The sequence below is a fragment of the Candida tropicalis genome (genome assembly GCF_000006335.3).
Source record: "Candida tropicalis MYA-3404 genomic scaffold supercont3.3, whole genome shotgun sequence".
Classification (NCBI taxonomy): domain Eukaryota; kingdom Fungi; phylum Ascomycota; class Pichiomycetes; order Serinales; family Debaryomycetaceae; genus Candida; species Candida tropicalis.
This window is the reverse complement of record NW_003020055.1, coordinates 1,328,107-1,343,462: the sequence shown is the minus strand read 5'-3', so window position 1 is coordinate 1,343,462 and position 15,356 is coordinate 1,328,107. Positions and strand designations below refer to the sequence as shown.

Sequence of the window (15,356 nt, the reverse complement as noted above, 5' to 3'; positions counted from 1 at the left end):
GAAACGAATGCGTTCATGTATACACCTGTTTGGGGGTAGTGCAAGTGTGTTTGAGGTATCAATTACTTCTCGAAGCCAAGTTCCATTACCGAAGACGGAATGGTCGATGTAGAGAAATATATGCTAACTAGTAATAAAAATAATAGTACAAAATAATTAAAAGTATACAAAGGTATAATCGTCTTCCACTACTTGTTCTTTACCAATGACTCTTCAATTGCGTCGATCGATCCTTCGATTTCTTCAATTTGCATACCACAGCTCAACGATATTAGTTTGCAATATTTGTACAATTTATCATCCATTGAGTATCGGTTGATTATTGATTTCGGAGATTCACGTTGTTCAACTGGAACATCTTTGGTTTTGGCTAAAATCTTTTCCATCAACTGTTTTCGCTTGATAATTTCCGCTTGCAATTCCCTAGCTAATTCAAACTCTTCTCTTTTGTCAACACTGGCTTCCGAATTTCCATTGATCTCTAAACTTTTCAAAATCTTTGACTGCAAAATTTCCCTTGTGTTTTTATATCTCTTTGCAAGTGTATCCAACTCATCTTTCTCGTGCAATGCTTGATAGGTCAAATCATTCATTAATCGGTATATTTCTTCTTGGAGAATATGATCTCGTTTGAAATCGAGATATAAATTATTGTTATTAGCATCATCATTTGGGTCCTGGCTTGATTCCCTGTTTTGTTCTAATTCATCAATTAAATGATCCAATTTGAAAAATGACAATATATTTCTCTGTGATGCCAACTTTGTTTCATTTATCTCGTTCAAAATCTTAAAGTACGACAATATTATTTCATCCTTTTCGCTCAACTCAGAATCTATTGCATATGCCAATTGCGTCATTTTTTCAGTAAGTTGATTAGCAGTGCTATTTTGCAAATTGATAGCAGTCTTTGAATTGTGCAATTGTGTTTCAAATGATTGGTTTTCATTAGTCGTGTCTTCTATCGTATCTTCATCATCATTACCATTATGTTGATCATCGTTTTCTGTAGGATCTAATCTCAATACATAATTATGGGATGCCAAGTAATCTTCAACAGTACATGAAACCAAATTTCTCAACCCAAAATTAATAAAACGATGATAAAGTATAAACACCTTGATACACTTTTTGTTCAAGTTATATGCAGCAATATGAAAAGCAGTGTTACCATTGGAATCCTGATGGTTAATGAACTTGGACACCAATTCATTTTTAGCTTCCTCATCAACCTGCGTAGAAGGTAAATCTTCGTCGTCTTCTTCTTCTAAAGCATTATCTTCACCACCGCCATCCTTCATACCCACACCAAGTCGACCTTCATCATTGTCACCGATGTTCCCACGGTTAGCTTTCTTATTATCATTAGATGGTTCTGGTTTTACACCGTCGACCAACTTTTTAAACAAACATTCCATGTAGTACCTAGCAAACTTTTCTCTTTTATGTTTATTATCAGCGTCAACAATATGGTGTAATACAGTCTTGCCGTTGGAGTCTACCAAAAGCATGGAATCGCCAAGGACTTCCAAAATCTGTGGGAAATTTCTCAACTGAAATGAATTGTTGAATTTGACCATAAACATCAAGGGTGTTTCACCACAATTGTTTCTCACATCTGGATTGATTTCGTGCGTGAATGTTCTCATTAGAAACTCAATGATGCTCAAATTTCCCATTGAACATGCCCAGTGAAAAATGGTATTGCCCTCGGTGTCAATCGCTTGATTTATATGTATTTTTGATAATGGCAATGGTGGGCTAATAAGCCTTTCTGGGAGTTGTGATCGCACTCTGTTATTATCATCAAGGAAATAATTTAACAACCCTTGGAAATACTCTGAGTATATCTGGTTTTCTTGCGACAATGTAATGCTTGGCTGGTGGTACGGCTGTAATGGCAGGTAGATATTATGTTGCTGATTTGATCTTTTTTCAAACGAAGTTCTCGATACACCAAACAATTCTTTTGACGTCAATAATTCCGCTTGTGATTCTAATCCATTACCATTAGTCATCGATAAGGGGTACTTCCTTCTCTTGTTTGATAATGCACCTCCATTGCCGTTCGCATTTCCTAGCACTCCCTTATCATCTTCCTCGTCATCGGTGCCAACTGAGGCTAAATCTTCTTGTCTTAGATTCATATTATTAGTCATGATTTGCAAAGCATCTTGTTCTGTATCTTGTCGTGAAAGTGTGGACGGTAAGTGTCCAGCATACGAGGGTCTGGCACTAGCACTATTAAAACTTTGTTCAATTGGAGTTGTATCTGATTTCAATAATGATGGAGTGGCACTGAGCGTTGGGCGTTTTGGCCTGCCCCTCTTTTTGGGAACAGTGCTGGTTGCGGTACTGGTACTATCATCTGACGAAGCTGACACGGATACTTGTTTATCCTTTTGTTTTTTCAATAACAGGGCTTGTCTTTTGGCTATGTTCAATGCAGATGCGTGATTATGTTTTGGAGCTGGTGGTGGTACTTCTGTTTCCCCCTCGATATACTTGAACTCGAATATTGGTCTCAAAACATCATAAACACCAAAATTCTTTGCAATTGTGGCACCCAACTCTAACGGCACGTAAGTTCCTTGATATTTACCATAACCTCCTTGTACTTTTTCGTGTACTCCAGTCTGTACATCTTTTTCCAATATCCTTGTTCTTCTAGCCTTGGGGAATTTGGCAATCTTCAAGATATGCGTGGCATTGATCCATGAATCCAGTTTGCGTCTCATAATTGGACCCTCTGAGGTCACAAACTCAAATACTGGAACATTGGAGTATGTTGCTGAATAAATCTGAGTATTTGACATCTAATTGTAAGGATATATCTAAGAAATATTGCACGGTGTAGTTGATTTCCTTTCGTTGTTGTTTTTTTTTTTGGGTTAGTTTTTCTTTTTTCTTTTTCTTCTTCGTTCGTGGAATTATCTAAAAAACTAAAATTAATACAATCAAATATATGGATGAAGTAAAGATTAAATATAATTCTATTGTGATTTATCAAATGTAAAGCTGTAGATGAATACAATATCCCTGGATTATTGTTAATTGATGTTCGCTGGTGACACAGGTGTAGCGTATGTATTTTTTTTTCCGGTTTGTTTGTTTTTCTTTTGATTATATTTTCTTCTTTCTTCCACTTCCACTTCCAAATGGTGTTGTTCTGAAATTGGATGAACCTTTATTATTTTTTTTTCTGGTTTGTTTTCACTCGTTTTTCATTTTGCAATATCAATTCCAAAGGGGACAGATAGAATGGACGTTAACATACTCGTGGTGTATATTTATCATCTAGAATGCATTGTAAATATTACATATAAATGATAGCTCTCCATAGCTATGCCATAGTATCTGTTCGACCACCAATTACAAGCACTATTAGTGATTGCATATGGCTGGAATTTGAGTACAAACTAATGTGATTAGTATTAGTCTTACATTCTGAATATTTATACATTACTCTTTCTTTATCTATTTACAGGGAGGGTGAGTGATTGGATCACCACCTTTAGAAGTTTAAGCTACTGAATTATTTCCTCCTTCTTCTTCGAAATCATATTTACCATCTAACAAATCATTTAAACTATCTTGAATGTACCTACTTTCTTCATCCATTTCCATTTCTCCTAAGTGTTTCTCCTTTTCCAATCCACCAAGTTTTTCTTTCATTCTCCAACCAAACTCACCTAAATTCAGAACATCCAAAATCCAAAAACCACCCAAAACAAGCATACTTGACACACTTCCACATAAAATTGTCCCAGTGGCAACAGCAACTGCTGCATCAGTGGTGAAATTATAACTTAATGGTGGAGAATGATTACCTTGGAATAATGTTGGAACATACTGTCTGGCAATTGTTGAACGATAGGCGAATCTTGAAGTTAGGATAGTTATAGCAGATGCGGTGAAAAATTTTAACATTTGAGTCTTTCGACGTTGTTTATATTCATCACTGGCTTGAGAAATCTTAAATGATTGTAAAAAAGTAGACATGGCAAATCAGGTGTTGGGCTGAATCAAATGTGGGTTGTCAAAAATAGGTACTTATTCCTTCGTCTTCCCTTTTTTTTTTCGTCTTCTTCTCCCTCCCTCATTTTCTTTCTCTTCCGCTCCAGAGATATACCATCACGTCTTCTTCTTCTTTTTACATGAATATTTGTATGAGAATATATTAAGACATAAAAAGTTAAATAAACAAAAAAAAATAAACATATGAATAAAGATAATAATAAAAAAAGGTACTATTCAAATGATAATAACGATAAAGTGTCAATCAAAAAGTTAATACGAATTGAATTGAAAATAAAAAAAAAAAATAGAAAAATACAAAAGAACAAAAAAAAATTGCATTTGATGGGTGTTAAGTACTTTTTTGGTGGGGCAACCTGTTAGATAAGGTAAACAAAAACAAAACAATTAAATACAATCTCTTTAAATCTCTTCAGTGAATACACCTCCTTTGTTTTCTTTCTTGCTTAAGGAGATGTCATCTTCAAAGTCACCATATTCTGAAACGTCTTCCTTGGCTTCTTTCTCGGCATCCTTAGCAGCTGGTTGAACTTGTTTTGGTTCAACTTCTTTTTTTGGTTCCTCGGTTTCTTTACTGGTTTCAGTTGGATTTGGTTCTGATTCTTTGGTTTCAGTTGGCTTGGATTCAGCTGGTTCAGCAGTAGCCTTTTTTTCAGTAGTTTCCTTCTTGACTGGTGTAGCAGTAGTTGCTGGTTTAGCAGCTGGTTTGGCAGCTGGTTTATTCTTATTCTCATCAACTCCTGTGTACTTGAAAATAGAACTTAATCTTCTGGAGAAGGAAGCTTTCTTCTTAGCTTCAGGTTTTGGTGTAACAGGAGCAGCAGTAGCAGCAGCTTTTTTGACAGGAGTAGCAGTGGTACTCTTGCTAGTGGCTTCAGCGGCGGCGGCGGCAGCGGCTGGTTTGGCAGCAGATTCTGTTGTAGCAGCAGCTGGTTTAGCGGCAGCTTCGGTGGCAGCACCAGTATCAACAGCATCAACCAAGCTTACAACTTTCTGAGAAGCAGGAGCTTTCTTACCTTTGTCTTCAGCTTCACCTTCAGGTATCAAGGATACTTTCTTGATTTCTGGTTCTTCAGCAGAAAATAAGGAACTAGTGTCTCTGATTTTACCTTCATCAACATCAAATCTCAAATGTTCAGGTAATTCCGAATTGATCTTGTGTTCATCTTTAACCTTTTCATCGAGGGCAGCTAAAATCTCCTTCTTCTTTGTTGCTTTGTCTTCGATGTGTCCTTCTTTTTCCTTCTCTAACTGCTCTAATTTAGCATCTAACTCTTCATGTTCCTTTTCAGCTTCAGACTTTTCCTTATCGTGCAATTCTTGCAACTCACTCAATTCCTTGTCGGTACTTTCATGCTTGTTGGTGGCAGTTTCTAAATCAGCAGTGTATTTCTCAATGTCGTTCTTGGTTTCTTCCAACTTGCTCTCCAATTCAGCCAATTTCTCTTCGTATTCTTTTTGTAAATTTTCAGATGCTTTAACTTCGTTGGCCAATTCATCTCTTGCATTGGTGACTTCCTTTAATTTGGCGGATTCTTCGGCCAACTCATCCAATGTTGGTTTCAATTCTTCATCCTTTTCTGCTTGTAAGTCATCCAATTCCTTCTTTCTTTCGGCGATTTTGTCAGCTTCTTCTTGGTCAATTCTCTCCTGGTTCTCCTTCTTTTCCTTCAATAAGGCTTCCTTTTCTTCGGCATGTTTAGCTTCGACGTCCTTGAATTCTTGGTTCTTGTCTTCAACCTCTTTGTTTCTGCTAGCTTGGTACTCAACATACTTAGTATCTTCAGCTTCCTTACGTTTACCATGTTTAGCTTGTCTATCTAGTTTAGCGATTTCGAGATCTCTTTCTTGTTGAGCTTTAGCTTCTTTTTCTTGTCTTTTAGCATCTTCATGCTTTTGCTTCAATTCCAATTGTCTTTGTTGTTTTTCAAGGTCAACTTGTCTCTTGGCTTCAGCTTTTCCCTCGATGTCACTCAAGATTGGTTGGACATAGGTTGAGGCCAAGTTGTCCAATTCTGCTTGACTAATGGTCAAACCTCCACCCAAGTTGACCATACCAGTTTGATAGTTCTTCACTCTTTCGTCTGATCTTTGTTGAGCCAAGGCTAAGGCGTTGGCGTATAATTGGGCTTGGGCTTTCAAGGTAGCTGGATTGCTGGATTTGATTGAATTCAATCTAACATTGGCCTTTTCATTAGCAGCTTTTAATAAAGAGGCATTAACAACATCGGCAGCGTTGAAAGTTTTGGCTCTTCTTTGGGAGGAAAATTGATCAGATAAACCGGCCCCGTGTTTCAATGAAGCACTTGCTCCCGAGGCGGCCAAGTCTTCTTCGGATTGATCCAAAAATTCTGTTGGTTGTTGCTTTTTGATACCAGATCTGTAGTCCAACTCAGGGTTGAAACGGGAGCTCAAGGACTTGGTAGAATTTTTATTGGCCAATCTATTAATCTTGTCGATGTTCAAAGAAGTTGCTTGTTGTTTTGATTGTATACCAGTTCTTCTAATGTCCTTTTCTGGGTTAATTCTCGAGGTCATGGTGGATGTAGATCTGGCATTGGCTGCCTTGTAAACGGTAGTAGAATTCATTGAAGGAATACCAACTTTAACAGGTGCTGGAGTGGCTGAATTCATGGTGCTGGATCTTTTGGCATTGGTAGCTGCGGCACTGGCATCTGGATCTTCTTGGCCCCTTTGCCATATTTGGATATCTTGTTGCTTTGCGGCCAATGCAGCATTATGGGCTTCTGGGGCAACAGATCTGACATAAGAAGGTTGAACAGTCAAATCAGAGGAGGCGGCCAATAAGGCAGCAGTATCTGAGGCATTAGAATTGACACCGACAATTGTTCCACTTGGAGATTGGAATACCCCTTGTTTCAATCTTTGATGATACAAAGCTTCTGCTGATAACGGTTTACCAGCTGGTTTATATGCTGAATATGACATTTCCGAGTTCAATTGGATTGACGTGAAATGATGATGATAAGACAAAGCTTTTTCAAAAAAAAAAATGAAAGAAAGAAAGAAAAAGAAAAGGGGAAAGTAAATTAAAAGGGAAAAAAAAAAAGAATGCAATAATTAAATTGATGATGGAAAAATAGGGAACAAGAAAAAAAAAAAGAAATGAACAAAAGAAAAACCTGAAATTTGTGGTGAGAGAACAGCAAATATTGCAGTAATGGTGGTGGGCGTGGATGAAATGGCTCAAAAACAATCGACGAACAAAAACCAAATTTGGTTTGAAAAAAAAAAAAAAAATTCAAAAAAAAAAGCAAACCAAAGAGAAAATAGAAAGACTAAATCTTCAACACAACAAAGAGAAAGAAAGCATGGAATATTAGCAAAAATTGTTATTGTAAAAAGAACAGGCGCTCCCCAAAAAGGAGGAGCGAAAAATAATTAGATACAAAGAATCAATTTTAATTGCTAAATTATAATGGAGGGAAAGTGCGGATCTCTTTCGTCGTCCATTTTCATTAATTACTATAAACTTAGTAAAATAAACAAACAACGAAAAAAAAATTTTTGGAGAGATTAGACAAGAGAAGAGAAGAGACGAATTCCACACCAGTACCCGCCGCCACCGCGTTTTCTAATAAGGCTGAACATTCAAAATAATTCACTTGGAATCGTAATTACTGATGGTCGTTGTTGTACCATGGTGGACTAGAAGAAGTTTAAATCAAAATAAAACAAACTTCAAGATGCATACCAAGACAATCTAGTGATAGCAACCTTAATAAATCTTACTCTCGAGAACAAAAAAATTCGGCAAAAGATCAATGGACATTGGTTCTGCCACTTGACAAAACACACCGTTCACAACTCTTATTGGTCAATTACCTTGTCGTAGATTTAAATCACATCTGCTGCTTTGTTTTGGGTAACACACTTGCCTGATATGGTAAGCGTATGTGGCGTATCTATTTTTACCCAATGCAGCTTTTTTGATTGATTTCACACGACCAACGACGTCATCAAGCGATTTGGAATTTGTTAACTACTGGATGAAAAAACCCGTATTTACAGAACCTTGGTGGATTTTCTAAAAAAAAAGTACAGTGGTAATGACAAGTTGGTACTGAATGGTTAGGTTCTGATAATTAATCCTAAACAAGGCTGAAGAGGATGTGTTGTTAATGTGGTCTGGCAATTTTGTGGTTAACAAATAGACAAGTATCGTAAATATCCGTACCAGTTTAACTACTTAATCAGCACTCGAAGATAAAACTGTTGAGTCGGAATTGTATGATTGTTTGGTATAGGAGTTATACAATCCATAGAAGGTGTGTTGATTCAAGGGGATTCCCCTTTTTTTTTGTATGAGAAGATGGCTGGCTAAATCAATGCTAAAAAAAATGTACCAAAGAGGAAAAAATCAAAAGTCGCGAGAAATCAATGGAAGTCAAAAATTAAAAAAAAAAAAAGAAAATTTCTAAGTCACAAAAGGTTCCATTCTAATATTCTCATCACTCCAGTGATCTTTTTCAACCATAACCCATCGCAGACCATTGGATCAAGAACGAGATAATTCAACCCATTATATTATTGGAAATTATAACCAAAGTAAGGTACAATGGCCAAACCGTCAGAACAACTGTCAACAAGTGGACGACAAACCGGTCAAGGAAGTAGTGCAGCCGCCATAAGACAACAACGAGAAGAGTTAAGAAGACAAAGAGAATTGCGTCAGAGAGAACAGCTACTAGAGAGAGATAGAGATTTGTTAAGGGAACAAGAGCAACAGTTACGAAGAGAGCGAGAAACATCCCCAATTGCATCGTCATCATCATCAACCGCAGGACCAACATCATCATCATCCAGAAATATGAGTAGGATATCACAAGTGGGCATCTTTCGAAATCAGCCAGGTGATGTAGTTGAAACAGTTCGATCCACGTCAGTATCTGCGTCACAACAGCAACAACAAAGAAGACGAGAAGCTGCTACAAGCATGAGTGTGAGGACAGCTCCGCGGGTAAAGAAGAGGTACCGTCCTGGAGCTAAAGTACTAAAAGAGATCAGGGAGTACCAACGATCAACGAGTTTGTTACTTCGAAAGTTACCATTTGCACGATTGGTAAGGGAAATTAGTCTTGAATTTGTGGGACCTGACTATGGGTTGAGATGGCAAAGTAATGCAATTTTGGCGTTGCAGGAGGCACTGGAATCGTTTTTAGTTCATTTATTGGAAGATACGAACTTGTGTGCAATCCATGCTAAGAGGGTCACCATAATGCAAAAAGACATACAGTTGGCAAGAAGAATTAGGGGCCAGTCCTGGATTCTATAGATTTGTATAGAAGTAGTGTACCATATAGAATGTAAGAGAAATATTCTCGTGCAGTTAAATAAAAAAGACCTATTTAACTTTAATCAATCGAATGACAGAGGCAAAGACAGAATGTGTAATCAAGTCAGACACTCGTTGTCAAGAGGATTATTACTTGAGAAACATTAAAACAAAAAATATGAAAGGAGTGTCAAAGCAATTAAAGTTTTGTCTGTATAGCACAGCTACGTTGTGAAGAGATACATCTCTTTATACTTTCTAGTATACTTGTTGAAAAGTATAATCTTAAAAAAAAAGTAAAGAGTAAAAGCGGCAATAAATCAAACTTACAAGCAAAGATAAAACCAAAGTGTAATAATCAAGAATGTTAGCTTAATGATCACTTGTGTGTGTGTGTGTGTGTGTGTATGTCTGTAGTACAAAATTGTAAGTCATTTAGTCCAAGTTCATTAATTACATGCAGATCATTCTTCACCAGAAACCCCATAATCACGTGTAATTTTTGACGAATAGCATTAAAAAGTCCGATAAGCGGGATTCCTAGAATTCTCTATTGGTACTCGTTTGCAAATAATTATATCATGACATTGATAGTGATATATCATACAATGGATGATCCCTATACTACATTATTTTGTAAGTTAAAGGATTCAAGGATCTTTTGCTTAGAAACGTCATGTTGTATCCCAATGGCCAATGAATGGGTTTTTGGTTGTAACGTGTGATTTTTATTTTTAATTTTGCCACTGGCGATATTTTCTAATTCTTTAAAGGTGGGGAAGTAGTCTTTACAACCAAATAAACAAGCTGTACGTACGGTAGTTAATATTAGAAAGCCTAGTTTCATTCTCGTTCGCTTTTTGTTGTGAATGAATTTCTGCTCACTGCCCCCACAGTACTATGCTCACACTTTCCCATTAATATTATTTTTTTTTGAGTTGAAATCCCTCGCCTGGATTGTGCACGATCCCGCCCTAATATTATACCTCGTTTGCTTTCTTCTATGGTTATAAGAGGGAAAAAAAAAGAGAAATTTTGTCCCCCCCCCCTCCGCCCGTGACCCCTCTTCATTAGCCTTATCTCCTATACGTACCTTTAGAACCCTCCTTCCCCCTATTTGCGGTTTCAATGGTCTTATTCAGTCTGTGCTGGGTTTAATTCCATGCTCATTATATCATTCCATGTCAACTACAATAATTTGTGGGGATAGGTAAATGAAGAATATAACCTATAATAATATTATTATAAATCTGCATGTTCCCATATAAGGGGAAACAAATAGTAATTAGAGGGTTCAGAGATAAGAGAAAAAATTGCTGGCTAAATCAACTAGATCAATAGGGATAATAAAAAAAAGGTACAAAGTGTACATCCACAGAAGTTTGTGTAACCAGGTACATACGATCGTTGATTTTGGTGTATTTTCTTACCCTCTTGTGTCCTTCTGTACCCGTACCATCAAAACATTCAGTAGAATACATTGTGAAAATAACTTGTTTCTTACATTGGCTTATGTACACTTCTTGATTGTTAGGAAGATGGGACATATTTCCAAACCGGTGATCAATTACATTGCGTATCTAGTACAAAGATTGCAAGATCACCTGGAAAGTATGATTGGTTGGATTAATGTCTGAGTCCTAAAATAATAACCCTATTATTCTAAATGGAATGTAAATAATATATCGTGCATGAGAAAGTTGAGTATGCAACAGATACAGGAACAGAATAAGCATAATTTTACCTTTATTGTTATAACCTGTTTAAATTAACTCATGAGACGCAAAATACATAAATAAAAGTTTGTATCTTGTAATTGTTACTTTGCATTATTGAAGTATGTAAAACGAGAAAGAAAAAAAAAAAAAACCATGCACTTCCTGTATTCCACTTAGTTTGTTTCGTCAACCCTAAATATAAATACACCTGTGAAATTCCTTGATTTATAAACTGCAGTAAAATCTGTTACTTAAACAAATTTATTTTTTATTCTCTTTCATCTGTTCTATTTTTGATCAGGTTTGGGTCTTTTAGTTTCAATTTCTTTTTTAACTTTGATTCGTTATGGCCACTACCACGACCAAAACTACCAAGAAGAAAAAATTGGTTTATAAACAGGATCCTGATGGAGTCTTTCGATTAAAAAAAATAAACGACGATACATCGTCTCTAAAAACTAATGAAGTCATCGACAAGAAGGCTCAGGTAGATAACTACCTCAATGAACTAATCGATTGTTCATATTCCCTTATTGATGTGGACGACCAAGCCAATGCAACACAAGTAGCCACACCCGAAGAAAATTTTAACAAAATCACAACCCCCGCTGTTGCTACCACTGCGAATACTACCACCACCACGAGAGGAAAAAAAATAAAACCCACAACAATAAACACTTCCTCCAAGAACCTAAAACTCAAAGCAACGTCCCCTGTACCGACCACTTCCAACTCACCTATCCAGCCCCAGCGTATAGTGGTGGTCACAAAAACTGAACCTTCACCATCAGCATCAGCACAGCCAATATCATCACCACCTTCACCAACCCTAGTGCCTTCCCCAGTTGAGATTGCCGTTAAAACAATAAAAGAAGTTCCCATAACTACGGAAGAAGAAGAAGAAGAGGGAGAAGAAGAACACACAATAGAAATAGAAGAAGAAGAAATGGTCCGTCATAAACCTACACTACAGTCGAGATTATTGAGTCATGTCCCCGGGTTTCTTGTGGGGGTGATTTCAACTTGTATTGGACTGAGATATAAACAAGAACTTGTATATGGAATTTTAGGTTTAACAGTTATTGGAATTGCAGTGGGAATTGTGACTCTCCTTGGTATTTGTTCATGTTTGTATTTGGGATTAATTAAAACAGATGATCTCAAGAAGTATATGTCCTTGTACCCGAAATCAAAAGTCATTAAAGAGACTGTTACTATAAAAGAAGAAACTCCATTATCTGAACACGGAGAGAAAGAAAAGGAAGAAGATGGAGATGAAGAACTCTACCATGCGGTAGAAGAAGAAGTTTACCTACCTGAATATACCCAAGAACCAGAGCAGGTTGTCGAACATCAAGAGTATACACCGGTGGATATTCATGAGAAGGAAGTGACTGAGCCACAATATCCACAGAAGCATCAAAATCTTCCACTGCCAGAAGAGTATCGACCATTAGATGGTCCAAAACCTCCACAACCAAAAAGGACACCATCCACAGTTAAAGTCAAACCTTATCGATGTGAAAAACGTGACCACAAGGTTTTTGATGTTATCCCTGTCAACAATTCAATTCCATTGTCAAATAATGAACCTCGTTACCATTTGAAAACAAAACCAGAGTTGATAAGAGCAAGTACAGAACCTTCCAGACTGAATTCAAGAAAGAAAAAGTCGGGTTCTTCGTCTCCAACGTCTGCTAAAAGTGAAACAACCTATATCACTCCTCTGAACCACCACCATCATCATCAACAACAGCACCAAACTCCTACACAAATTGGTGCTCCGCCACAGCTATTCAAAGTTAAACAACTACCAAATTTACCTCCACAAGCAGAAGAATTACCATTTATTAATGAGGTCAGATTGGTTGATGGGTATAATGATGATGAAGATGCTGATGAATTAGCAATTCCTTCAGAGGCTCCAGCTCATCATTACAAAACTGGTCATGTAGACAACCTTAGGAGAAATCATAGCACAATGAGTAAGCATAGTGTATTAGGCACCAGATCCAACTACAGCAAATTCGTTTCTAATGTTAATGGTGATAAGGAGTACTAATAAAAGAAGACAATAGGGACCATAAATTATTTTATATAGGTAGTTTTTCATTCCTTTATACAGATATATATACATGTATACACTGTGAGTATTTTATAGTGTAACCATACTTATTCCATGTATGTGAAGATTGATTTTATTTTAAGCAATTGTTCGTGTAAAGATGAACAAAAAAAAAACTATCAAATTCCTCATAAACAGAAAACCAAAGGAATGGAAAAAAAAAAACTGAAGAGAGTGAGAAAAAAACATCAACAAACACCAATATTAACGCATAAACTACACGTTTGTTGAAGACCCGTTTGAGATGCCGTTATATAAAGAAGATAATTTCTTGATAATATACCCAAGTTCTAGATTTACTGTTTTTTCATTTGGGTTGTCTGATTCGTTATCGCCACCGCAATTCAAAATCCCATCGGTTGTTTACCGTAACACAACCACCAATGAATTTCAATCCACGTCAAATGATCAAACCACTGAAATATATCCAATAGTTCAAAACAAAATAGTCAATTTGGATGCATTTAACCATTTGTTAAAGATCATTTTGCAAAGTATCATCAACGACCATCCAACCGTCACAATTAATCAAATTCCTATGTTGTTGATTATTCCAAGTTTGACTTGGTCAAGAAACAGTCTCGAATATATTACGAAGTATGTCATTGAAAGTTTAGAGATAACAGCATTTAATATTGTCGACTTGAGTCTAGCTGCCACCTTTGGAGCTGGACAGTTGACTAGCTCAACAGTTGTTTATGTTGATCATGAAAATATTCAAGTTGTCCCGGTTGTTGGATATCAAGCTATTAAATTTGCGGGTAAAATAGTCAATAACGAAGGTGGAATTACCATTAACAGAGAATTAAAGAAATTGTTTCCAAATTTGAGTGAGTCACAATTGGAAGATTTGAAGGAATCCGGGATATATGAAGTTTTAATTGACCAGAACGAACAAAGTGGTCTTGATGAGATTCAAGAATTTGATGTTGCAAAAATTGTAACTGATGAAAATGGCCAAAATATCGGTGATGTGGAGAAACAAGAAGTTGATTCCACAAAGGCCAATAGAGACTTGGAAAGGAACTTTTTCATTGATTCACAAACAAAGGAAAAAGTTTGGGTTGGTAAAGAACGTTTCTCTGGAACTGCTTCATTGGTTAAATTGATTGCTAAAAGTATTTATTCGGCACTTTTACAGATCCCAGATATAGATAGAAGACAAGACTGCTATGATAATATTATTTTGGTTGGTTCCGTGTTTAAGATTCCTGGATTGAAAGAAGCAGTCTTGCTCAAATTGACTCAAGACTATTTGGTTACTGAACCAAGCTCAGATGATCAAAAACCTGAAGACCAATCGGGTGTGAATGCTGCCATTATGAAGTATCAACAAGCAGACGAAATAGGTGATGGTGATAATCAACAAAGCAACACTTCTCAGGTACCGAATTCAATCAAGTTGGCTAAGTTTGCTGATTATTTCCCTGAATGGAAAAAGCCAAAAGAATTTGGAGGATCATGGCAAGATGTTTATTTCTTGGGTGGTCAAATTTACAGCAAACAGATTTTCTCAGGTAGCAGTCACCACCATGGTAAAGAATTATTCGTTGGTAGTGACATGTATGAAGAAAGAGGTCCACAAAGTATCTGGGATGCTAGTATTTAAGATGTGTAGTTAAACCTATATATATATGTATCATATAATTTTTAGTCAAAAATAAAAAAGTTGCAACAGCTGTGGTCTCTCGTAATGAACACGTTTATTTCATGTAAGACGTATTCAAAATTTACTATGATGTGTAATTTTTGGTTTATATTTATTACAAAATTCTACCAAAATTAGAACTTTTCTACATCACATCAACAATAACCACAATTTTAATTTATCTAACCCCCTCCTCATCCTTGATTTCACCAACAAAATCTATTTGATTTCTACACTATCAAGTACCAATATTTCACATGAAGACAAACTTCAATGTTAAAAGCCACAAAGAAAAGAAAAGAAAAGAAAAATTGACAACCACAAATAATCGTGTACCATGTACCAAAAAAATTGTGGAGATGAAACAGAATTGGTACGTTCCTGTATTTTATTTTATCTATTGTTATCTTATCTTTGGTTCACACACACACACAAAACGATTCCCCGCCCATTCCATTGTCGCCACCGCATTCCCTGTACTGCTGGAGGGGACTGGAATGACGACTCCTGTCGCATGAAACAGCGGTGCAC

At 36.5% G+C, this 15,356-nt stretch overlaps 6 protein-coding genes across 6 annotated transcripts; 3 read left to right on the top strand and 3 right to left on the bottom strand. All coding sequences in view use genetic code 12, as the record gives it.

The window, feature by feature from the left end:
* Positions 1–188: 188 nt before the first annotated feature.
* On the bottom strand, positions 189–2,816 carry MBP1 (transcription factor; the record flags this gene model as incomplete). Its single annotated transcript, XM_002548299.1, has 1 exon — positions 189–2,816. One exon carries the CDS (start codon positions 2,814–2,816, stop codon positions 189–191), a length of 2,628 nt encoding a protein of 875 aa, XP_002548345.1.
* Positions 2,817–3,522: 706 nt separating this feature from the next.
* Positions 3,523–4,002, bottom strand: CTRG_02641 (uncharacterized protein; the record flags this gene model as incomplete). The annotated part of the gene is made up of 1 exon (XM_002548298.1): positions 3,523–4,002. One exon carries the CDS (start codon positions 4,000–4,002, stop codon positions 3,523–3,525), a length of 480 nt encoding a protein of 159 aa, XP_002548344.1.
* Positions 4,003–4,440: 438 nt separating this feature from the next.
* Positions 4,441–6,987, bottom strand: CTRG_02640 (uncharacterized protein; the record flags this gene model as incomplete). Its single annotated transcript, XM_002548297.1, has 1 exon — positions 4,441–6,987. One exon carries the CDS (start codon positions 6,985–6,987, stop codon positions 4,441–4,443), a length of 2,547 nt encoding a protein of 848 aa, XP_002548343.1.
* Positions 6,988–8,617: 1,630 nt separating this feature from the next.
* On the top strand, positions 8,618–9,334 carry CSE4 (centromeric DNA-binding histone H3-like protein; the record flags this gene model as incomplete). Its single annotated transcript, XM_002548296.1, has 1 exon — positions 8,618–9,334. The coding sequence occupies one exon, from the start codon at positions 8,618–8,620 to the stop codon at positions 9,332–9,334; it is 717 nt and encodes a 238-aa protein (XP_002548342.1).
* Positions 9,335–11,398: 2,064 nt separating this feature from the next.
* CTRG_02638 (uncharacterized protein) lies at positions 11,399–13,114 on the top strand (the record flags this gene model as incomplete). The annotated part of the gene is made up of 1 exon (XM_002548295.1): positions 11,399–13,114. The coding sequence occupies one exon, from the start codon at positions 11,399–11,401 to the stop codon at positions 13,112–13,114; it is 1,716 nt and encodes a 571-aa protein (XP_002548341.1).
* Positions 13,115–13,421: 307 nt separating this feature from the next.
* ARP9 (Arp9p) lies at positions 13,422–14,786 on the top strand (the record flags this gene model as incomplete). Its single annotated transcript, XM_002548294.1, has 1 exon — positions 13,422–14,786. The coding sequence occupies one exon, from the start codon at positions 13,422–13,424 to the stop codon at positions 14,784–14,786; it is 1,365 nt and encodes a 454-aa protein (XP_002548340.1).
* Between the last annotated feature and the right edge of the window lie 570 nt (positions 14,787–15,356).